The 24,395-nt window shown below is 44.2% G+C and overlaps 1 protein-coding gene across 1 annotated transcript in view; it reads right to left on the reverse strand.

Moving 5' to 3' along the window:
- Positions 1–3,321: 3,321 nt before the first annotated feature.
- Tbx19 (T-box transcription factor 19) overlaps positions 3,322–24,395 on the reverse strand; it is a 31,614-nt gene continuing 10,540 nt past the window's right edge. Inside the window, exons 2-9 of the mRNA XM_045130636.1 lie at positions 22,797–23,061; positions 20,821–20,955; positions 16,759–16,820; positions 14,616–14,677; positions 10,365–10,553; positions 7,655–7,790; positions 4,514–4,611; positions 3,322–3,867 (exon numbers count right to left, since the gene is read on the reverse strand). Coding sequence (XP_044986571.1) covers positions 3,683–3,867; positions 4,514–4,611; positions 7,655–7,790; positions 10,365–10,553; positions 14,616–14,677; positions 16,759–16,820; positions 20,821–20,955; positions 22,797–23,057 — 1,128 coding nt within the window. The 5' untranslated portion in view covers positions 23,058–23,061 and the 3' untranslated portion in view covers positions 3,322–3,682. The remainder of the gene's footprint in view (positions 3,868–4,513; positions 4,612–7,654; positions 7,791–10,364; positions 10,554–14,615; positions 14,678–16,758; positions 16,821–20,820; positions 20,956–22,796; positions 23,062–24,395) is intronic.

Below are 24,395 nucleotides of genomic sequence, written 5' to 3' on the forward strand. Positions count from 1 at the left end.
GGAGTGTAGATGATGTCACAAAAACATGATCTCAGACAAAATTTATAACTGAATGACTTTACAGGATGAATTCTGACTGGAGATACACACAGCTCAATGGGGCACTTGCCTTTTATTCAGGAAAGTACATATATTTACCATCAATGTTATAGGTAGAGTTCAAACAGTAGGTAACTAATGAAGGAACTTAAAGAGAGCATGTCTTACTTGGGGTTGCTTTTAAAGGCTAATCATCAACGTAGGTTAAGTATTAAAATAGTGGGCTTTTCTGACTAGAGGAAAGGCAGAGAGCGTCAGGAAACAATTTTGCTGATACCTGGTGAGGATTTGACAGAGAGTTCTGTGTGGTTGGGCAAGCAGCTGACATGTCATTTTAAAGAAAACAGAAGAGCAAAGAATGTATGAAAAACAGCATATATAAGGTTAATGAAGCATATCTACTGCTGAAGGTAAGCACAGTGACAGGAAAGACATGCACAGAGTGTGTTAGAAGTTTAAAAGTTTCACTTTAAAAGCCAGGTATGGTGGTGCACACCTTTAATACCAGCACTTGGGAGGCAGAGGTAGGAGGATCACCGTGAGTTTGAGGCCACCTAGACTACACAGTGAATTCCAGGTCATCCTGGACTAGAGTGAAGCCCTACCTGGACAAACCAAAAAAAAAAAAAGTTTCACTTTAAACCCCAATAAGGGAGTTGAAAGGAGAGCCACTTGAGTGCTCGGTTGCCATTCTCCAGTGGTGGCAGAGCCACAGCTCCATCAACCAGGATCATGTTCTTCACAGGTCTGGTGGCTGAGCCGCTGCTCTTCACCTAGGCCTGTTTCAGTCTGGGGATAGAGTAGACCTCCCACCTTCAAAGGTCATGTGCTGATTTTCTTGCAATAACTCAGGTGATGGGGACAACACTACCCTCATAGCCCATCTCCCTACATCTTCCTCTCAGTCATGGGGGTTCCCACTGAGTGACAGGGAAGGGGTCAGCAGTCTCCTGTAAACATCTAGCTCCAATACAATGAGCAGAGGGGAGGGGTGATAGGGTAAGATAGATGAGGTTACATAAACCCAAATAAAGGCCAGACAAGGAAAACAGTTTATTTCTTTTACGTGTTAGTCTGTATTTTTTTTGTTTTCTATGTGTATGTGGGTGTGCATGTGTTCACATATGCATATTCCTATGAATTGTGGACATAGGTGTATGCAGGTACCTGTGCACTTGCGTGCATGTGGAGGTCAGAGGTTGATGTCAGTCATTTTCCTCATACTCTCCTTACTTTGAAGACCTTATTTTGAAGGCAAGGTCTCTCTCTAAATCCAGAGCTCACTGATTAAGCTAAACAAGCTAGCCAGTCAGTCCCAGGGGTTCTCTTACCTGTGCCTCCAGAGCTAGAATTACAGGCAGACATCACCACACCTGGTATTTTTACATGGGTGCAAGGAATCCAAACTCAGGTACCCATGCCTGTATGGGAAGCACTCTTCCAGATGATCCATCTCCCCAGTTCCCAGAAACACTTTCAAACAGACCGGGCTTCAAGAAAAGGTCAAATCTCGACTTCTCAGCTAGAAGAATCACACCATTCTTCCCACTCAGGTAAGACTTCAGTTTCTCTTAAATTTCATGTGTGAGACCTGAAAACGTGAAGTGGCCCCAGCTTTGTTTCATAATGAGTGAGATAAAGACAATACTCAAGCAAGGAAGTAGCATACAGCCTCCAAAGTTCATCTAGCATACCAGAGATTCAGTCATTTATTAAGCAGATATCAGTAATTATTGTTGCTCCTTCTAGTGAGAAATTAACACTTGACTATTTGGAAAGACCAGCAAGTTGACTGCTCTAGCTGGATAGCTAACAGCAAAGGAGAGATGTTATCTGCAGAAGGAATTTCCATGCTGAAAGAAGAACATCTACTGAAGAGTCCAAGGTGCACACCCAGTAATGCTGCTGAGACTTCATTACATCAAACTCAGCTAATACCCACTTTATTGCTCTGCAGCAGATCCAGTCCACCTGAGCAGCTCAAGTGGAGGCGGGGGCGGCGGGGAGAGGGAAGATTTCCAGTTTCTTCATGTTCACAGCCTCCAGACCACATCTTATGTTTACTCCGGGCTGGGACGTGTCACCAAGACCAGTGAAAGATTGTCTTTCATAACCTAAGTGTACTTGCTAAGCACTTAGCATATGGTGACGTGTTGCCCCAGGCTGGGGAAGAGGCCCTCTCCAGGAAAGTGGAGGGCAGTGTTCTAACAGAATGAGATATGGCCACTTTTTATACTTACCAAAATATCATCTTGCAGAAACACCAATGTATTAATATCTTAGTGGCCTCTAATGGTGTCGGAGCCACTAGGGAACCAGGAACAGCTCTCTCTTGGGAGTGTGCTGAGGAGGCAACTTTTCAAGGAACATGAGTACAATGTGCCTTAGTTATTCACATGCCAAGTAGCAGTTCTGATCTCTATCCAGGCAATCTCAAGTGAAAGAATGCAGCTTCCCAGGACACCATGTAGCCCAAGTAGCATTGTTTTCATAGATTTGAGTCAAAAATAAATGGAATTTTACCTAACCACATTAGGGAGCTTTTCATTATAGAGAGAACCAAGGACTTAGAAGTGCCATGCTTGAAACCTCAGATTAAGGCCTGGAGTGGAGTGTGTCGGCATGGACCCAGCTGACGGGATGGTGGTGGAAGCCACTGAGCCTCCACTCTGAGGGAACCATGGGCTCCTTCAAGGGGCAGCCCGGGAAGGACTGCTGCATCATCGCAATCTTATTTCTACATTTGGAGAACTCATTCCTCAGATGTGGAATCCTAATTTCCAAGGTTATTAGTACATCCCATAGTGGGTAGGAAAAGACCAACGAAGCCAAGATTTTGTTTATTGATTGGAGCAATGATCTTGGTAGAAGCAGAGGCTAAAACTCATGAAGGTACCTGGAGTTTTGTTTCTCTGTTCTAGGTTCGGGGGTTACAACCTGGCTGGGCAAAGATGGCCCAGATTACTTGCTTGAAAATGCAGACTCCTGACCCTCAGCTACACATGTGTGACGTACACTCAGGAACCCATATTTCTATCAGGTGGTCCCAGCACACCAGATCCACAGAGTTGTGGTTGGAAAGAAGGGGTCAAGCAAACCCATCTACATATACTACTGCAAATCACTGAAAATTGGTTCCTTCTCCAGTGAGGAGCCAGGGTAACCCCAGCACGTTCCTGGGCTCCCACATTAACTTGCTACCATGTCACAGGATGCACATCTGTGTTCCGCCTTCTAGCCAGCACCAGACTGTCCTTTTGGAAAACATATACTTCACGCCAATTCAACTCAGCAAATGTTTATTGGGCACCTATGGTAGTCAAGGCACAGTACCAGATGCAGTAGGCACAAAGACAGGAAGGCTAGGCCTCACCCTCAAGAGGCTTACAGTCTAGTGGAGAGAGATGCTTTCACAGGTGACAAAAAGGCAAGGCAGGATCAGGAGAGCTCCATGCTGGAAGCAATTTTAAAAACTGGAAAAACAGGGCATGGGAAAAGATAAATATACCAGCTCAGGTGATTAATGCAAGGAGTGGCCTTTCAGTTAGTCCTGCCAAAGTGGGCACATCTCACACATGCAGAACTGGAGAAAGGACACTTCAGACAAAGGAGGGGCACAGAGAGAGGCAAGTGTGGCGACTGTTCAGAGAACAGAGAGCTGTCTGCCCTGACTGGAGTCAGAGTACAACAGGGTTAGCAGCGAGTCAATGAATGCTGCCTGCCCAGAGGAAGGCCAGAAGGTAGAGGGTCTCTTTAGACCAAGAGTTCTGACCTCAGTCTGTAGACAACAGTGAGCAAGGGAGTGCCGTGACCTCATGTTCTTAATCCCTGGAGGCACACAGTAACACAGGGTTAGTTTTATCATCATCACACCTCCTGGCCATCTCAAAGAAAAAGCCAGCCCCAGACACTGTGGCTGCCAAGCAGCACAAAACCAGGGAGCAGTGGCCTCTGTAGGTAAACTCTGAACTTGCTTCACAAGCTCTCGGGCCCACTTGAGTCAGGGGCAGTGTACAAGGAAGGTACACAGACAAAGCCATGTCACCTAAGCACAGTGAAGATCAGCTCATAGAAACTGGGAGTGCCAAGGGAAATGGTGGAAAGATGCAACTGGCATACACAGCAATACCAAACTAAACTACTTCCCAGAAGGACTTCCAGTGAGATCCATCTAGTCCTGGAGGAAACCTTGCAGTTCCACTCACTGGGATCAGCAATGAGGTGTCTAGGCGCCCACGCTTACACAGTTCTGCTGATAGAGGCTCCTGGGATCCTGCCTAACTGTCCAAAGCAGAGGGGGAATGACACCCACCCCCACCTGGCCCACCCCAGCCTGGGAAGGAATGTGAAGCCACTGCCGTCCAGGTGGACACAGCGATACTAGTCAGAGAGGGCTCCCCTAGTACTTCCACCCCAGGCGAAGTGGGTGCTTGGGTGGGGAGCACAGAGGGAGGTGAAGTCACAGCTGGATTACCGAGAAGAAATGCTCCTGGGGTGCCGGCGTGCACCTCTGGGCCTGACCCAGCAGGGCCACCACCTCCGTTGCTGATGGTCCACAGGCATGGATAAGGGCTGCAGAGACACACACAGAGAGGGAAATCTTTGATACATCTGACAAAGAAATGCCACCTAACAAAGCACATGCACAGTGTTAAGAGGGGCAATGGTAAGTCAAACCATGACACAGACTGAGCCTGTTTCTACAGAAAAGGTAATAGACACAGTGAGGTTCAGTGGCTAAGAATAAAGTCAGTCATCCTGAGACATGGATTCTGGTGCTATACCTGCCAATAAAAAGTTAGTAAATTTTACACAGACTTTTATTTCTCTGATACTCCCTTACAACCTATCTAAAATAGGTAGAGCAGTGAAAGAAAGACACTTAAACTACATAAGCTGTAGGTATAACTTCTCTCTGGCCAAGAGAGGTGTTTTAACACATTGTCAGAAGCCCCTGGCATGAATCTTCACTCTGATTAGCTCTGTGACCTTGGTCAAATCACTTATCTCAGTCTTGGATTCTTCCTGTTGTTGTTGCTAAAGATTTTTATTTATTTGAGAGGAGAGAGAGACTGTGGGTGTGCAAGAGCCTCTTGCCACTGTAAATGAACTCCAGACACATGTGCCATCTTGTACATCTGTCCTTATATGGGTTCTGGGGAATCAAACCTGGTCTCGCAAGCAAGTTCCTTTAACCACTAAGCCAGCTCCCCAGCCCAGAGTCTTGGATTCTTTAGCCTCAAGAAAGGAAGCAACAACTTTATGTATCTTGCAAGTCTTGTGAAGACTAAATGAAAAGGTAAGTATGGGCTGGAGAGATGGCTTAGTGGTCAAGGTGCTTGCCTGCAAAGCCTTAGAACCCATGTTTGACTCCCCAGGTCCCACGTAAACCAGACACACACAAGGTGACACAAGTGCAAAGGCTGCACTTGCCCACAAGGGGGCGCACGCGTCTGGAGTTCAATTGCAGTGGCTGGAAGCCCTGACATGCCAATTCTCTCTCTCTCACTGCCTCACATTAAAAAAAAAAGTAAAAAAAAAAAAAAAAACACAGAGGTAAGGCCAGGAATGGTGGCGCACTCCTTTAATCCCAGCACTTTAGAGGCTGAGGTAGGAGGATTGCCTTGAGTTTGAGGCCATTCTGAGACTACATAGTGAATTCCAGGTCAGCCTGGGCTAGGGCAAGACCTTACTTCAGGGGAAAAAAAAACAGTGGTAATGGTCCTGCCCTCCACCCTCTGCCCTGGTTCAGGTATTGCAGACATTCTTGACCATCAGAAAGTTGTAGAAATCCATCTGCTCATGTCTCTGAGCCACTCAGCTTGCTGGGTTTCTGGCCTCCATCTTCCCTTGAGACCCTTCTGATGCTTCCTGCACCAGTGGGAAAACCAAGAGCTCTAAGCTACTGTATCTCCTTCAGCAAGGCTTTTATACCATGAAGGCTTTGTTTCTTCATCAGGAAAATATGCATTTTAACTCCTGCCTTGTAGATCTCTTTGAATGCTACAGATAGGGAACATAAATATCTCACACAGAACTTGGCAAATGCCTACCAGGTCTTAGGGACCCGAAGCTTTATTCTCTTTCTCACTTCCTACCATATCCAAATCAGTGCAATTCCATAGATCCTGCAAGCCAGCAGTTTTCAACAGAAGTAAAATACAAACCATAAAGACAGACACATCAAGTTAAATTTCCTAGTATTTACAATTACAAAAAGAACAGGGAAAAATGTAATTTAATATCTTATATAACTGAAAATACTCAATGTTATCATTGCAACATCCATTATATGAAAATATTATTGAGGGGCTGGAGTGAAGGCTTGACTCCCCAGTACCCATGTAAGCCAGATGCACAAGTTGGCTCATACATCTGGAGTTCATTTGCAGTGGCTGGAGGCCCTGGTGAGCCCATCCTGTCTGTCTCTCTGCCTCTTTCTCTGTCTGTTACTCTCAAATAAATAAAAATAAACAAAAAAAATTTTAATAAAAAAAGAAAATATTACTGAGATTTTTATTCTTTGATTTACACTAAGTCTTCAAAGTCTTATGTATCTTCCACTGGCCACACCACATCCTGTCTTGGACTAGCCACACTGCAGGTGTTGGGCAACTTCAATGGCTGGCAGCTGCTATTTTGGATGGTACAGCTGAAGGGTCCTGTGAACAGCTACCAATAGCAGCAGCACCTGGGAGCTTGGTGAAAATGCAGATCCCTGGCACCAGCCCAGGCCTGCTCAGCATACTCCACATTTAGCAACACCCCCAAGTGATGCTGGCACACATCAAAGTATGAGAGGCGCGGCTGCGGTCCAAAGGCCATCACGGGGATTCATTCTCCATGTGCTCTAGACCTACGTGATCGCTTCCCAAGTCCCATCACTCGGTTTTGAATCCCTTGCAGACATCCTCCAAATCCTGCATCTCCACATTGACGTCATAGCTGACATTTACACAGACCGTTGCCTCTCCCAAAGCATTTTCAAGCAGTTTCTCATTCTGATGCTCACCATAGCTCTGCAGAGCACATCTTATTATTTCTGTTACAGATGTGGGGGGGGGAGCCTCTATAAGGCAAAGAAAATTGCCTGAAGTCTCGAGGTGCTAAGAGGTAGAAGTGGAGCTCAAACATATCTGTCAGACTCCAGAGTCTCATGTTGTGATTTCCAGAAGTCAGATCTAAACGCAAATCTCCAATCTGAGAATTATGCCAGAGTCCTACCTGCTACATGTAGTCCTATAGCCAGATCTGGCAGTCAGGAACCCATAACGTGTCCTGCTTGAGGATGGGAAGCTGATGTGAATGTGGACAACCGAGGGTCTTGATTTCTCAAAGTAGATTTTCATTTCCTGCCTTCAATCCCCAAAACTCAGCATCTGTTTGTTACAACCTCGGTTTAAAGTATTTCTGACCAATGAAAGACAAATCTCCCCAGGCCACAGTGTCCTCTCTTTCTTTAGCTATGAGAGGTCTATTCTGTTGTCACACTCATTCCCTGGTAGTGTAGAAGTCAGGACAATAGCTTGGACAGATCCACCCTGGAAAGGAATGCTTAGGAGTGCTCAGTGCTACAGGAAAACACCAAGTCCACCAGGAAGCAAGTTGGTCTTACCTGGATCCTGGATTGATTGGCCCGCTGGTATGGGGTACAGACAGGATGCTGGCATGGGGTGTGGAAGATAAAGAAGTCCAGCTGTCTGGTCCTGAGAAAACTTGCAGGTTATTGCTTGAGCTTTCTATCAAATTCACTTTGGGGGAAATAACAACAGCTCAATTCATGGAACATGTAGAACATATAAAAACAGTGACCAGTGGCATTATTTCGTGGTAAAATATAACTCTGGCACATGCTATAGGCACCAACAGTTTGCTGTTAGTTTTTGAAGGCAACAGAAGAATGGGAGAACTTGGGTTTACTAGACACCGACCATATGCCAAGAACTATAAACTCATGATTTATAATATTCACAACTTCCCAGCTCCACTTTTTAGATGAGGCTCCAAGAGAGATGCTAAATTGTCCTTTTTTACACAAATCTGTCTTAACTCATTTCATCATGTTCATATCCCTTTAAAACTGAACCATGGGACACACTCTCCTGTTGCTATTGGCCACCTGATGTTGGCCAGGAGATGCTATTCACCCTCTAGAGGCTCATGCCATCATTTTCCCCTGCCATCCTGGAGCTTCCCCTAGAGTCTGTGAGCCAAAATAAACTTCATTTTCTAAAGAAAAAAAAAAAAAACTGAGCTGGGTATGGTGGCATTCGCCTTTAATCCCAGCAGTTGGGAGGCAGAGGTAGGAGGATTGCTGTTGAGCTCGAAGCCACTCTGAGACTACATAGTGAATTCCAGGTCAGCCTGGGTTAGAGTGAGACCCTACTTTGAAAACAGCATCTCTTCAAGTGAAACTTAAGAGGAACTTGCAGCCACTTCCGCAGCACTGGCCCTCGCATTCCCAGCTGCCCCCTCTCTCCACGTTCTGTTCCCCAAACAGCCTAGCCTCTTTTGCCCATCTCTGTCTTTGCCCACAGGATTACATTCACTTGGCATGCCCTGCCTCTCTGCCTGTGTCGTATGTCACCCATCTTTCACTACTGCCCACTTCTGCCTCTGTCCTTGTCGTCCTTCTTGGCTCAATTTAAAGGCTAACCCCTCTGAGCAGTCTCTCATGCCTACCAGACAGGCCTCGTTGCTCTTTATCTTTGCTCTCAAAGCACCTCTGCTTGTGCACTTTCTAGATTGTCTTTCAAACATTAACATGCCTACCTGGGGATCTTGCTAGAATGCAGAGACTCTCGCCCTGGAGTCGAGTGTGAAAGTCTGAGTTCTACCAAGTACCCAGGGGCTGTGGGGCTGAGCACCACATGAAGGCACTCTCTCCCTGGCATGAGGATTAATTATTTGTGTCTGTATGTAGCCCTGAGATCCCCCCAGGGAAGCATTTTAATCATTTTCTATCCCTACTACCTAAAAGGACCTATAGGTGGCAAGGGCTCAGAAGTGGCAATTCACAGGAAGGAGCGCAGCATAAGACACTGCCAGTTTCCAGGACCGTGAAGCCACATCACTCTGCAATCCTGGCAGCAGCTGGTGAGAATTCCAGGAGTAACTACCTGAGGGGCCCAGGACAGGTAGCTGGCGACCAGAAAGTCGTCTACAAATGCAGAATATGGGTGTCACAGAGGAAGGAAAGAGGTATTCCCCATGAATTATGCTATCAACTTTACTCATTTGTTTCATTTAGTATTGCTCTCTTCATCTTAGAATAGAATCCCCATCAAAAGATATCTGACCATCTTATTCATTTGCCTAAAACTGAATCTGCACATGGTTGGTATTCAATAAATATTTGCTATGTGAATGATCAGATGAGAAACTAACCTTTGCTTTTAATTTTTGTTTAACATATCTAATATCAGGCAAGGTTTGGGCATGCTCTAGGCTAAGGTAGACAGCATTCATGAAAATGTCAACACAGAAATAATGGCGCCAACTTAAAAGAAAATTAGGTTGGAGAAACTATAAAGGTTGAGCTGGGCATTGTGTCACATGCTTTTAATCCCCACACTTGAGAGGCAAAGGTAGGAGGATCACTGTGAGTTCAAGGCCACCCTGAGACTACATAGTGAATTTCACGTCAGCCTGGGCTAGAGGGAGACCCTACCTTAAAAAACAAACAACAACAACAAAATATATATATATGGGACCTATATGACTCTACCTGAATCCAACCAAGACCTGAATGGACAGGGCTGCAGTGCCCCAGAAACAGCCCTGGAACCAGTATTCCCCACACTGAGCCATGAATGGAGCAACAGAGAAGAGCAATGAGGGTTTCAGACCCCACTACTTGATGTGGCTTTTAGAGATCGGCCAGAAACTGTTCAGTACACGAGCACCGTAAGTCAAACCTTGCACAACCATTAGAAACCATTAGGAGATTGGGCGAGGACTAGAGCTCAGCGGTAGAGCACTTTTCTAGTATGTGCAAGGCCCAGGGACTGATCCTTAGCAGCACAAAAAGAAAAAGAAACTCATGAGACCAAATCTATCATAGCCATACTATTAAATATTAGTACTGGTAGAGAAAATGAAACAAAAAGTCCACTGTACTACGTGTGTGTGTGTGTATTTGTTTAGTTTTATATTTATATTTATATTTATATTTATATTTATATTTATATTTATATTTATATTTATATTTATATTTATATTAGATGAAAGGGGTTCCATCTTCAGATACGTCTTTTTCTTAGCTGTGCTCCCCCCCCCCCCCCCGCCGCTCTCATGCCCATGGGTTTCACAGCAGAGCCACATACCTGCGGGGGAATGGTTCCTATGCACGTACGCAGAAGGGTAGGGAGCCTGCCGGTGTCGACGGAGGCCAGAGTAGTGCTCACAGCCATGGTGCGTGTGAGGAGCAGGCAAAGACAGAGAAGTAGCGTACTGGTAACTGGCATTTCCTGCTGTGCACACGCCATCCGGATTGGAAAAGATCCAGCCTCCCACTAGAACGGACGAGAGGAGAAGAGAGGCTTCCGAACCAAAATCAAGTGACCAGATGGATACCTTTCCCGGCTGATTCTTCGGCATGACACTGACGCCCAGCCTGTGTGAGGCGCCAACACCCCTGATGCCACTCCCCCGCCTCAGCAAATGGACGGCATGTCCTGTCAGTGCGCTGGAGGACACCAGAATATAGCAATGCTAAGTACAACCAAAATGCAGACGGTAACAGGACTGCGAAAGTCAGGCAGCTCCTGACTTAATTCAAGTAAAGGCCAGTCTAGGAAACATTAGATCTGCATGTCACTTACTGACCTACAGCGTCTAGGGGCCGTTTAATATAGTTACGCACAGAGAGCGAAGGTACCCAGTGCTACCCAGTGGGAAGGTGATGTCTCCCATCATCAACACACAAACAGGATTCTGAGAGCACAGGTGAGGAGCTGACTTTTGCGCATCCTGACAGCAAGGTTGTTGCTGAATATTTTGGAAGGCTGTAAAACATTTCACAGATATTTATCAGACCAAAACAGCCCACTTCAAGAGAGGTCCTAGGCAAAACTGCGACTTGGTAATGCAGGCATGAAAACCCAATGAGGGCTGGAGAGATGGCTTAGCGGTTAAACGCTTGCTTGTGAAGCCTAAGGACACCGGTTCGAGGCTCGGTTCCCCAGGTCCCATGTTAGCCAGATGCACAAGGGGGTGCACGTGTCTGGAGTTTGTTTGCAGAGGCTGGAAGCCCTGGCGCGCCCATTCTCTCTCTCTCCCTCTATCTGTCCTTCTCTCTGTGTCTGTCACTCTCAAATAAATAAATAAAAAAAAATTAAAAAAAAAAAAAAAAAGAAAACCCAATGAGTATTCTTTGACCAGCTCTCAGCTGAGATGACAGTTGGCTCGGGACAGGACCAGGGCTGTTCCCTCAGAACACTGACGGGATTGCCTCCTGCACTTCAGCAATGTGGAGCTGGGTATTAGAAGCCACCATCGTGAGTTTATTTAAACATTTCTTTTATTTTCATTTATTTATTTGAGAGTGACAGACAGAGAGAGAAAGAGGCAGAGGAGAGAAAATGGGCATGCCAGGGCCTCCAGCCACTGCAAACGAACTCCAGATGTGTGCACCACCTTGTGTATCTGGCTTACATGGGTCCTGGGGAATTGAGCCTCGAACCGGGGTCCTTAGACTTCACAGGAAAGTACTTCACCGCTAAGCCATCTTTCCAGCCCCTTTATTTAAACTTTTGAGGGCTGTACAGACAGCCTAGCAGTTAAGGCACTTGCCCACAAAGCCTAAGGACCCAAGTTCGATTCTTCAGTACTCTCATAAGCCAGATGCACAAGGAGGTGCATGTATCTAGAGTTTGTTTGCAGTGGCTAGAGGTCCTGGTGCACTCATTCTCTCCATATCCCTCTTTCTTTCTACCTGCCTCTTTCTCTCTCTCAAAAAAAAAAAAAAATAGGGCTGGAGAGATGGCTTAGCGGTTAAGCGCTTGCCTGTGAAGCCTAAGGACCCCGGTTTGAGGCTCGGTTCCCCAGGTCCCACGTTAGCCAGATGCACAAGGGGGTGCACGTGTCTGGAGTTTGTTTGCAGAGGCTGGAAGCCCTGGCGCGCCCATTCTCTCTCTCTCCCTCTACCTGTCTTTCTCTCTGTGTCTGTCGCTCTCAAATAAATAAATAAATAATTTTAGAAAAAGGTGTGTGTCATTTAAAAAAAAAATAAGTAAAATTTCAATTGTGAAATATAAGTAAATAAATTGTACAGAGTTCATATTACCAAGTGTAGATTTAATCATTCAAGAAATACTTGTGTCATCTTCATTTTCCCACGGTTATGTGAACATAAACCAAGGAGTCCCTCCATGATCAGGGAGATTAAAATAGACTACCCTAAAAATATAATTACCTAGCATAGTCTGGCATGGCTATGGCGGGGGGGGGGGGGAGCTTCCACACAGATAGCTCTGAAAGCAGGCCCTTGTGGAGTAAATCTGCATGTGCAGAAGTGAACAGTAGCTGGAGACTATTGGCCTTACTGGCTTTAACTGTACCTGCCCAAAGATTTCCCCAAGTCACATATTCTTTAGAAGGCTCTTCCCTGTGCAACTGTACCTACAAGGAAAGACAGTATCTGCCCAGTGTATTTTGTTCTGTCACATTTCTACAGTTTGTATCACCACCTCTCCAACCCCAGAAGCCTCAAGACCCTTTCTGCAGCTCAGAATGTTACGTAAGCTTCAACCATATGGTGCTTTCTTAGAGTTTCATATCTTGTGTACGGCTATCACGTTTCTTCACGTTTATAATTTGTATGCTTTTCCTGCCTACTGTTTAGTTTGTTTCATAGACTAAAATTATAGAAACTTTAGAGGGGAAAAAAGAATATTTAAAACTTCCCTACAATGGGCTGGAGAGATGACTCAGTTGTCAAAGGCACTTGCTTGCAAAGCCTGATGGCCCAGGTTCAATTCCAGTACCCACATAAAGCCAGATACACAAAGTACACTCCCTCTCTCTCTCTCTCTCTCTCTCTATCTATCTCTCTCTCTCTCTCTCTCCCTCCTTGCACATAAATTTTTTAAAAATTTTAAAAACACTTCTCTACCTATTCTCTCTCTCAAATAAATAAAAATAAAATATTTTGTTTTTAAAAGGGCTGGAGAGACAGCTTAATGGTTAAGGCGCTTGTCTGCAAAGCCAAAGGACACAGGTTTGATCCACATAAGCCAGACGCACATGATGGTACATGCATCTGGAGTTGTTGCTGTTGTTGTTGTTGTTGTTGTTGTTGTTGTTGTTGTTTTGCAGTGACAGGAGGCCCATTCTCTCCCTCCCCCCTTCAGAAAAAAAAAATTTTTTTTTAAATCTTCCTGAGCTGGAGAGATTGCTTAGTGGCACTTGCCTGCAAAGCCTAAGGACCTATGCTCGGTCTCTTTCCAGATCCCACATTAGCCAGATGCACAAAGGTGAGGCAAGCTCAAGGTCGCACATGCCTACTAGGTGGTGCAAGCATTGGAGTTTGATTGCAGTGACTGAGACCCTGGCGTGCCAATTCTCTTTCTCTCACACTGTCTCTCTCTCTGTCTCTTTCTGTATCTAACATAAAATTAAAAAAAAAAAAATTCCCTACAGTGAGTAATAAAACCAAGACTTAAATGTCCCATGAGTCGAACCAGGCCTGAGATCCCAAGACCACTTGGATTGCTATATCTCAAGCTGTTTGCCAAAAACATTACAACTAGTGGACATTGAAGGGTGTGGTCCTGCATGTGGCCCTTAAACTACACAAAAGGACTTTTGATTCCAGGTCACTTTGCAAAGCGCTTTTCTGAGAGCTGCTTCTCCACATGGCTGTTCGGACCCACTGGCCACCCTAGCAGATGCATTGTTGTTTGTGAGAGAAGACAGTGAGGAACTCCATAGCTTTCAAATGCCAACAGGGATCTCTCCCAGCAAGCCACTATGATCTGAAAAACAGACTGTGTCAGAGGGTTAAGCCTTCTACTCTAAAGCACTGTCCTTGGCTTACAGGAGCAGCTTCTGAAGATTCCCACCACCAAGAGACCTCCACCTCCACCACTGGGAACATCCAACGCAGCCTCGGAATCTGGGTATGCTATTCTGTATCTCCCTATTGCCCTCTGGTCAACAAATACAGGCCCTTCCTGACATGTGAGGCCACAGCCTGCTGAGGGATTGCAAGAGGTGCCACGTCCAAGGTTAGCAAATAGTAAGAAATGGAAAAGCAGAACAGAAAAACAAGCAGAGAATGTGCAGGCAGAAGGTGAGTCCAGAATGAAGAGCTCTGAGCCTCACTCAAATGAAAACTAGAGTGGAAGAAATGGACTCTTCATTCTCGTCCCTGCCCAAGATTTGTTTAAGCCCTTTCACTCCAGAGCTCTCTGGGAACTCTGAAGTGGGTATAAACTTGACTAAGGTGAAGAAATAATCTGTAAGGTATTGATATGGACTGGGCCTTAAGCAACCATGACAGTAAAATGGGCATGGAGGAAAGATGGCTCCCAGGGTAGCCCACGTGCCTCCCGTACACATTTCTCCCAACTCACAGTGAGAATAGGCTACATGCTGGCTTTCCGAGACAGCCTCTGGAATGTCCTTGAGGTGATTTCTGAAAGAATAATGAAAGTCACAGCTTATGCCTCAAGTCCAGCATATCACAAATTCTCTGCAGAGAACAATAAATTTCTTGAAAAAAGAACATCAAGCACCTGGTTTTCTTTTTCATCCCCTCAAAGCTACTATCCTTCTCCTTCTCCCCACTCTCCTTCCTCCAGGCACTGTTCCTACAATTGTTCTGTGGCACTGCAATTTTACTTTCTCCTTTTTCCTCCATGTCTGCAGCTACCTTTATTTATTTTGATCTTATTGATGTGTGATTATAGCTCCTTCCTGACAAGATCCAGGCAGGCAACAAGAACAGCCAAGATCGTCAGAAGACTGGGACACAACCACATGTGTGCAATGCTAGATCCACCAAAAACCCTCTAAGAAAAACGTTCCAAACTTCGGAGTACTTCTTATCATACCATGCTCCTATCACTGTGAATCTGAATTCTGTCATCTCAGGCTTTAGCTTGCCCCTTAGGACTGCTCTCAACTGGAAAAGTGACATAAGCATGTCCTCTACATCAAAAGATATTCAAATGTTGAACAGGACACGTTTCTGTGACATCATTGTAAATATCTGCATTTAAAGTAAGACAAAATTATACAGTTTTAAAAATAAATGAAAATACCCGGAGCTCAGGCAATTACATGTGAACATTTCCAGAGTAATCTCGTTTATGTTGTAGGCACTATTGGCAGACAAGTGAACCATCAGCACCCCAGTATTTTATACAGCCCCATGATGGGACTGAAGAATAGGAGGATGGCAAGTCACTGGCTCAGTCATCATTTATACCCTAGAGGTCTCTAATTTCCCTTCTGCTCACACGTGAGAAATAGGAGCCTCTCACTCTTACTCATTTTTCTTAGGCTAAGGATAGTTTTAAAAAATAAATTTTAAAGCCAGGTATGGTGATATGTGCTTGCAATCCCAACACTCCAAGGCAGAAACAAAAGGATGGCACATTTAAGGCCAGCCTGGACTGCTAGATAGAGAGACCCCATCTTAAAAATAATTAAAACTGACTAAAACCATATTCCTGGGCTGAGGATGTAGCTCAGTTGGTAAAGTGCTTACCTAGCATATACAAAGCCCTGAGTTCAATCCCTGTCACCAAATAAAGCTGTAATATAATCCCAACATTTGAGAGGTAGAGGAAATAGGCTCAGAAGTTTAAGGTCATCTTCACATACATAAGGAGTTTGAAGCCAACTTGGGCTACATGAGAACCTGTCTCAAAAAATAAAAAGGCCAGGTATGATGGTGCAGGCCTTTAATCTCAGCACTTGGAAGGCAGAGGTAGGATGATCACTGTGAGTTTGAGGGCAGCCTGAAACTACATAGTGAATTTCAGGTCAGGTCAACCTGAGCTAGAGAGAGACCTAATCCTACACCTCAAAAACCAAAATAATAATTATTATTATTATTATTTGGACTGGAAGATGGTTCAGTAGTTAAGGTGCTTGCCTACAAAGCCAAAGGACCCAGGTTTAACTCCCCATAACCCATGTAAACCAGATGCACAAGGGGGCACATGCATCTGGAGTTCATTTGCAGCAACTGGAGGCCCTGACACACTCATTTGCTCTCTCTCCCTCTTCTTTCTCTCTCTCAAATATATAAATATAAATATTTTTAAAATCTAAATCAAATATTCTTTAATGTAAGTATGGGAACTGGAAGGATGGCTTAACTGTTAAGGTGTTTGTCTACAAAGCCAAAGGACCCAGGTTCAATGCCCCAGAACCCATATAAGCCAGATGCACAAGGAGGTGCATGCATCTGGAGTTCATTTACAGTGGCTGGAGCCCCGGTGTGCCCATTCTCTCTCTCTCTCCCTCTTTCTCTCTGTCAAATAAATAAATAAAATATTTTATAAAATAAAATAAAAATGTAATTATGCTTTCAAGAACCTCCAGTAAAAGAGGGCTGACAAAACATTGCCAGCTACAAGTTCTCCTACAGGAGTGGACAATTATGATTTTGGTTGATTTTGTTGAGTTTGTTTGATGTTGAACTGAATATTACAACAGAAATCTTATATTTTAAAAATAAGACTTTCCTGAAATTTCTCTACTCACCTTTCCTTGGCATCCAAGAAGGCCTTGGCAAAAGGGTTGTACTTGATTTTGAGAGCTGTTATCTTGCATTTGCAAAGACAAGAAGTGTTAGTGAAAAGTGCAGCACACAGGGCAGTCAGAACCTCGGTCTTCACCGGTGCATTGCTTGAAAGTCACAATCACAATCCTTCTCTCTCTTTGTTTCTCCTCTCTCCCACTTTTATTTTTTCATTCCTGCACTAATCACCACTGCACTGTCTCTGGCCAAGGACATTTCATGATGGCACGTGGTAACGATGACAACCTTTGTGTGAAGTGAGCAAAGACAGGGAAAGCACTAGAAAGGAGCCAAGCCTGATTATCCTAAACCTATGATCCCTTCTCCTTCTCCTGTTTTGTTTTCAAAGAATCATCCAACCCCTACCACACAGAAGTTCCTTTGCTGGTCACTTGGAACACAGTGAGGAATAGCACAGGTGTGATTCCTCCTCCTTTAGCCACACAGTTGAGCGTCATTCCCTCACTCTTCCATAATCACTTACCCACTGGGCCATATTAGTACAAAACACATCATTATTCCCACCCACTGTCATTCTAGCTCATCAAAATTCCTTCAAATAGCCGGGCATGGTGGCGCACACCTTTAATCCCAGCACTTGGGAGGCAGAGGTAGGATTGCCATGAGTTCAAGGCCACCCTAACACTACACAGTGAATTCCAGGTCAGCCTGAGCTAGAGTGAGATGCTACCTCAGGGAAAAGAAAAATTCCTTCAAATAATGAACCAAACAGTTTCTTCTTCACTGTGACATATCATTTTAAATATCTGTCCATTAGTCTATAGCCTTTAAATGAAAATGAAAATTAGTGAAAAGCTTCATCTTTGTCTGGTTCATTTCTCGTGAAAGCCATATGTCATAGCTATAGAGACATAGACACAGAGACAGATAAAGACAGAGACAATGATAGAGGCAAACATAGAGACAGTAGGTGTTTTTATCTCCCACACTAGTATATAAATGCCTTTCAGACAGTGTTCTCACATCTTTTTTATCTTCTTTTACATTTTTAATTAATTAATTAATTTACGAACAAACAGAAAAAGAGATAGAGATAATAGGCACACCAGAGCTTCTTGCCATTGCAAATGAGCTCCAAATGCATACACCACTTTGTGCCTCTAGCTTCACATGGGTATTGGGGAATCAAACCCTGGGCCATTGGCTTTTCAAAAAGCGCCTTTACCCTGAGCCCTCTCTTCATCCCTGAATCTCTTTAAAATATGCATATGTATATGTATTTGAGAGATAGGGAAAGAAGAGAGGAAGAGAAAGAAAAAGTAAGAAAGAGTATGGGCATATCAGGGACACTTGTTGCTGAAAACTACATCAAGACACATGCCAAAGATTAAAAAGGTTGGTTCTATGTTGATAAAGATGGGGGGGCTGGAGGGATGGCTTAGTGGTTAAGACATTTGCCTGCAAAGCCAAAGGACCCAGGTTTGATTCCCCAGGACCCACATTAGCCAAATGAACAAGGGGGCACACGTGTCTGGAGTTCGTTTGCAGTGGCTGGAGGCCCTGGCGTGCCCTCTCTCTTTCTCTCTTTCTTTCTCTCTCTCTCTCTCTCAAATAAATAAATAGATAAAAATAAATATTTTTTAAAAGATGTGGGGGTTGGGGCTGGAGCAATGGTTCAGCACTTAAAGGCACTTGCTTGCAAAGCCTGATGACCTGGTTTCAATTCCACAATACCCACATAAAACCAGATGCACAGATGCAAAGTGGTACATGCTTCTGGAATCTATTTTCAGTGACAAGAAGCCCTCTGTCTCTCTACTTGCAAATAAATAAAAATATTTTTTAAGCCGGGTGTGGTGGTGCATGCCTTTAATCCCAGCACTCAGGAGGCAGAGGTAGAAGGATCACCAAGAGTTCAAAGCCACCCTGAGACTACATAGTGAATTCCAGATCAGCCTTGGCTAGAGCAAGACCCTACCTTGAAAAACCAAACAAAATTTTAAAGGGTTATCAATGAAAGGAAGCAGCTTGGTAGTATCTATCAAAAATTTGAAAAAGGTCATACCACCCTGAAGGCGCGTGATCTTGTCTGATCTCAGAAGCTACGCAGAGTTAGGCCTGGTTAGTACTTGGATGGGAGAATATTAACATACCAGATAACAATATGGATTTTAATGTCTGAAGCAATTAGTCATTAATATATATCTTTAAGCTAGGCATGGTGGCACATGCCTTCAATCCCAACACTCAGGAGACAGAGGTAGGAGGATCACTGTAAACTCCAGGCCAGCCTGAAATGACAGAGTAAGTACCAGGTCAGACTGGGCTAGAGTGAGACACAACCTCAAAAAAAAAAAAAAAAAAAAAAAAAAAAAAAATCCTGAATATAGAGTTCCCTTGACAAAATAATTTCATTTCTAGATGTACCCCTAGGCAAGTAGACAGTAGATTCACCAAGCTCATCACTGCAGCATAATTTACAATAAAAGACAAAGCAACTGAAAACAACCTAGGTTCTGCTGGCTTGTTACGTAAAATGTGGCATGCCATTGTAATCAAATACTGCAAGCAAGCAGGGCATGGTGGTGCATGCCTTTAATCCCAGCACTAGGGAGGCAGAGGTAGGAGAATTGCTGTGAGTTCAAGGCCACCCTGAGACTCCATAGTGAATTACAGGTCAGCCTTGACTAGAGTGAGACCCTACCTCGAAAAACCAAAAAAATAAATAAATAAATAAATATATAAATATATTGCAGGCATTACAGAAAAAGAGATATGTCTGAATTAAATTATACCAAAAGACATGCAATATACAGTTAAACTGAAAAAAATTAAACTGATACATATAACATGAACCAATTTAAGTGAGGAAATCTATATGTATATATATATTTATATACCACTATAAATGTGTGAGGAAAAAATAAAATTTAAAGCTAGTTAAACCAGGTGTGGTGGCTCACACCTTTAATTCCAGCACTCAGGAGGCTGAGGTAGGAGGATTGCTGTGAGTGCAAGGCCATCCTGAAACTGTACAGTGAATTCCAAGTTCATCATGGACTAGACTGAGACCCTACCTTGAAAAAAAAAGCCTAAAAATAATCATTGTCGTATCCATAGGGAGTGGGATTCCAAAAGAAAGTACATTTTTTGCTTTAATTTTTTCATGTTTATGTTGCATACCTCTGTGCTATTGGTTCATTGTGTGCTTTCTAAATAAAATTATATTCCCTTTCTTTTTTAAGTTTCATCAAAAACTGCCCAATATGGCCAAGTTGTCCCTGGTGTTCAACAAGCCTAGGATGGGATGTGCCCACAGTAGTTCACGGAGAGGCCAAACTCAGAAATCTGCCCATCCGGGCAGTGTTGAAGTTACTAAGCAGAAAAAGACCTAACTGTGACCAGGGAGTAAAATTTAGCAAACAGAAGAGATGACGTAACTAAACCCCAAGGTTTGGTACACTTCTGGACTAGCTCCCACAGACTTGCTTGTTGAGCAAGAAAGGGTGCTTGCTGGTCTCCCTGCTTCTCCTCCCAGACATGCCCAGCTTGCTACACACCAAGTGTCAGGACCCCAAAATGAAGAGTCCAGAGCTTTAACAGAACTGGGGGGTTTATAACAGCAGGCTATGTGTCTATTGGGAGCTGGTGGAGCATTTAGGAGCTGGGACCTTGTGTGAGATCTTCAGGTCATTGGGGACATGCCCTGGACAGGCCTGGGAACTCCTCCTTTGCTGCTTGACCATGAAGTAAGTGCTTTTACACCTCAGGGCCCAAAAGCAAAAGAGGAAGTTGATTGTGGACAGGAACTTCCAGAACGGAGACAAAGTGAGCTTTTTCTTTCTATAGGGTGACTATCTCGTGTAGTTATTTATGGTAGTGACAGAAAGCTAACACACAGGCCTCAAGCAAGCAGACAAGGATAGAAAGCCAGTTCGCCCTCTCTGGCATGTTACCATTGCTGAGAGTAACTGGGTCCTAGCAACTTACCTTTCACCCCAAGAAAAAGGAACCGCCTGCCATTCTGCTCTGTTCTCCAAGGTGAAATTTAGAGGCATACTTACCTCCTCATTCTGATAGGCAGTCACAGCTATGAACTGGGTTTCGGGGAAGGAGCAATTCATGACCATTCGATGGGCACCTCCTACACGCACTATGTGAACCTGAGGTTCATATTTATGCAGAGAATTCAGCATTATCTGTTGAAGTGGAGAAAGACAATAAAAAGAAGCCAAGCCAAACTTGGTGTGTCACAGTTGATCAACTAGCCAGCTCCTTTGATTAGTCCCAAGCTCGGCATCCACGCAGTAGAGACACTCACGTGAAATCCTAGGTCACCTGAGCTGCCATTACACCCCTAAGAAGGAACCTTCGACACTGACTACATGGTTAGCATTCTGAGCCTGGCCTCTGCATGGACTGCTTTGTGTCCATCACGTCCTTGAGAGCTTCCTAGGCCTGGTGAACACCAGGATCAACTAGGTAATATTGGATCTTTTTTATTAAACTTTCTTTTTCAAAAGGTAATATAAGTTTATTTAGAAAGCACATAATGAAAAGTTTCCCATTCAGGGAAACATTTTGTAGGCAGGTTCCTTAACCTCTGAGCCATCTTTCCAGCCCTGGGGAAACTTTTTCAGGAGTTCCAGAGAGCATCACATTAACAGTCAGAGAGAGGGGTCAGAGGTGAAGAGCCAAAGAGGAGATACAAAGTTTTCTATGTTCTACCCCAAATCTTGACTTCTACTAGTTTGCTTTCTCTGTGCTCAGCACAACAATGTACATGTCAATCCACTGACACATATGTTTGTTTTCACATGAAGAATTCTAAAGACAAAATGCTGACAATGACTATAGAGTAAGAAATCCTAGTTACACATAAGCTAAGCTTTACAATTCCAATGAGAAGATACTGGAAGCTTTGAGCTGTGAAATCTAACATAGTAGACAGTAACTTCCTTTTAGATTTATTTTTTTAGATTTTGCTTTTATTTATTTATTTACTAGAGGTAGAGAGAAAGAGAGAAGGAGAGTGAGAATGGGCACAACAGGGCTTCTAACCACTGCAAACAAACTCCAGATGCATGTGCCACCATGTGCATCTGGCTTACATGGGACCTGGAGAATCAAACCTGGGTCCTTAGGCTTCACAGGCATGCACCTTCACCGCTAAGCCATCTCTCCAGCCCTGTAACTTCCTTTTAAATGTCCCACTTTAATAAAGAATGAGGATATTCTGGCTATCACATGCCTGGAGTAGCATTTCCTATACCTCCTAAAGCATGATCTCCTGTTGTCCCCTCCAGCTAAACACGAAGAGACAGGACAGGGCACAGACTGAGGCAACGGGCAGAGCAAAGCCAAATGTGAGGCTGTCTTCCCAGCCCTTCCCCCAATACTCCAAAGCTGTATTGTATGAAGTAACTCTGAATCTTAGCACAGAGGACTAGCATTTACAACCCTCCTACGGGTATTGAGAGGAAAAAGCCCCCAAATCATGTTTACTTTAATTGGAGACTTTAAATAAGACCCTCCTTGTTTAAGGTTTGTTTGAATTTTTTTTCTGAGAAACCAAAGCTGATTCAATATTCTATTGATAATTATCATAATGCCCGGGCAGAGGAAGTAATTATTTCATTTAGGAGCAGCTTTTTATTAAGGTATTTGTCTACTGCCAGCATGCCACTTACACCAAAAGAGGGGAGAGGGAATAACAAAACCCTGGTAACTATCCACAAACATCTCCCTCCCAGGGCTGGGTAAAAAGCAGCACAAGACAAAACTAAAAAGAGCCTGGTGATTAAGTAAACTGCGGCACTCTCTCCCTCTCTCTTAACATCAGGAAGTCCATTAAAAACTGAAAGCACCAATTAAGAGCTGTTTATTCCTGTTTACATTTGGGCTCCAGGGAATAATTGGCTTCTGTGGGAGAAGAGGCTGGTAAGGACCCCTCTAATTGCCTAAATGCACCCTTGATATTTCTTTTTTTTTTTTTTCACCCTTGATATTTCTTGATTGGCGTGTGGGGAGACCAACGTACCTGCCCACCTCCATTGAGCTTGTTGGTCAGCTTGACTTTGCTGAAGGAGATGGGCGCTTTCATCCAGTGGGCCCCAAAGTTGGGGGAGTCTGGGTGAATGTAGACACAGCTGTGGCTGGAGACCTCCGGCTTGCCCGCTGGCACCCACTCTCCATTGACATACTTCCATCGGTGGCTGTCCGTCGGGACAAAGTCCAGGAGGAGAGAGTACATGGCATTGGGGTCCAGTCCAGTGACACTAATCTTCAGGACAGGGAACATCCGCCTGAAAGGAAGGTCAGAAGCAAGCACAGGAGGCACGTTAGACGTCCCTCCCAACCCAGCCAGAGGCCTCCTCCCCCTGAGGTGATCTTCTATGGAATTTTCTGGAAGGAAGGATACATAGCAGCCAAACCCATAGCCCCCGTATCACCAGAGACTCTTTTTATAAATGCATTTGACCTTGGGGCTTGATGACGAGGCACTGAGGGTTCTTGTTCAAATCTGCAGACTGCTGACATAGGCAATTCACTGAATAGGAAACTTCAGACCAAGGTGTGTGGCCAGATGCCACATTCTCACAGAGAGCCTTCAGACTTCCCCGTGGCATCCTAATGCCACAAGCCTGACCTTCCCAGACTCACAAAGACCACTGATTCTGAATAATGAATGATAGCAGCAGGATGTGGTGGCACACGCCTTTAATCCCAGCACTCAGGAGGCAGAGGTAGGAGGATCGCCGTGAGTTCAAGGCCACCCTGAGACTACAGAGTTAATTCCAAGTCAGCCTGGGCTAGAGCAAGACCCTACCTGGAAAAACAAAAAATAAAAATAAAATAATAATAATGATAATAATAATAGCAGCGTGTAAGCAAAACATGGCTGCATGGTCAAGCAGGGGAAGCAACGGGCTGTTAAATAACTTCCTTTCCTACAGGACTTCTCAGAGCCTTTCATGTAGTGACGTGCAGCATGAGCAGGGAGAATAGTGTGGGATTTTGCACCATCTAACCTTTCCTAACAACAGAGCTATGTTTCCTCTGAGCATCTTGTGGGAAATTCTGTTTAAGGAATGTATCTCTACATTCATAGATCCTTCTTCTACCCTCTAGGACGATACCAGAAAGTTTCTGCACACAAATAATCAGATAATCTATCCAAATATCTGGCTTCTGGTGCCACACCATGGTCATTACCCCCAAGAGAAACACCATATTAGAAAATCCCCCATTCTATTTCTACTTCTGATTTCCAGAAAGAAAAAGAGAGAGAAGTAGTGGCTCGTGCCAGTCAGGTTGGAGCAAGGCAGAACTATTGTTGCATGTGCTTCCAACAGCCACCGTGACCTACAGTAAGACTCTAACACAGAAGCAGGCCTGGCAGGTGGATGGCTTGGGTCTAAGGGCAGTAAGTCAATACTTGCAGAGCACTTATCACCAGGTATTGGAATAAGCACTTCACGAGAAGTGAGCTCTTGTAACTTTATAAGTCTCTGTTGCTGTGTTCAAGGACAGGAAATTAGTTTAAATAGGTTAGGTTAAGTATATTAAATAAATAAAATTTCTAAGAAAAAAAATGCATCAGATGATGCATTCCAACTCAAGATTCCTGACTAAGAAT

The sequence above is a fragment of the Jaculus jaculus genome, chromosome 1, assembly GCF_020740685.1.
Source record: "Jaculus jaculus isolate mJacJac1 chromosome 1, mJacJac1.mat.Y.cur, whole genome shotgun sequence".
NCBI classification, from domain to species: Eukaryota; Metazoa; Chordata; class Mammalia; order Rodentia; family Dipodidae; genus Jaculus; species Jaculus jaculus.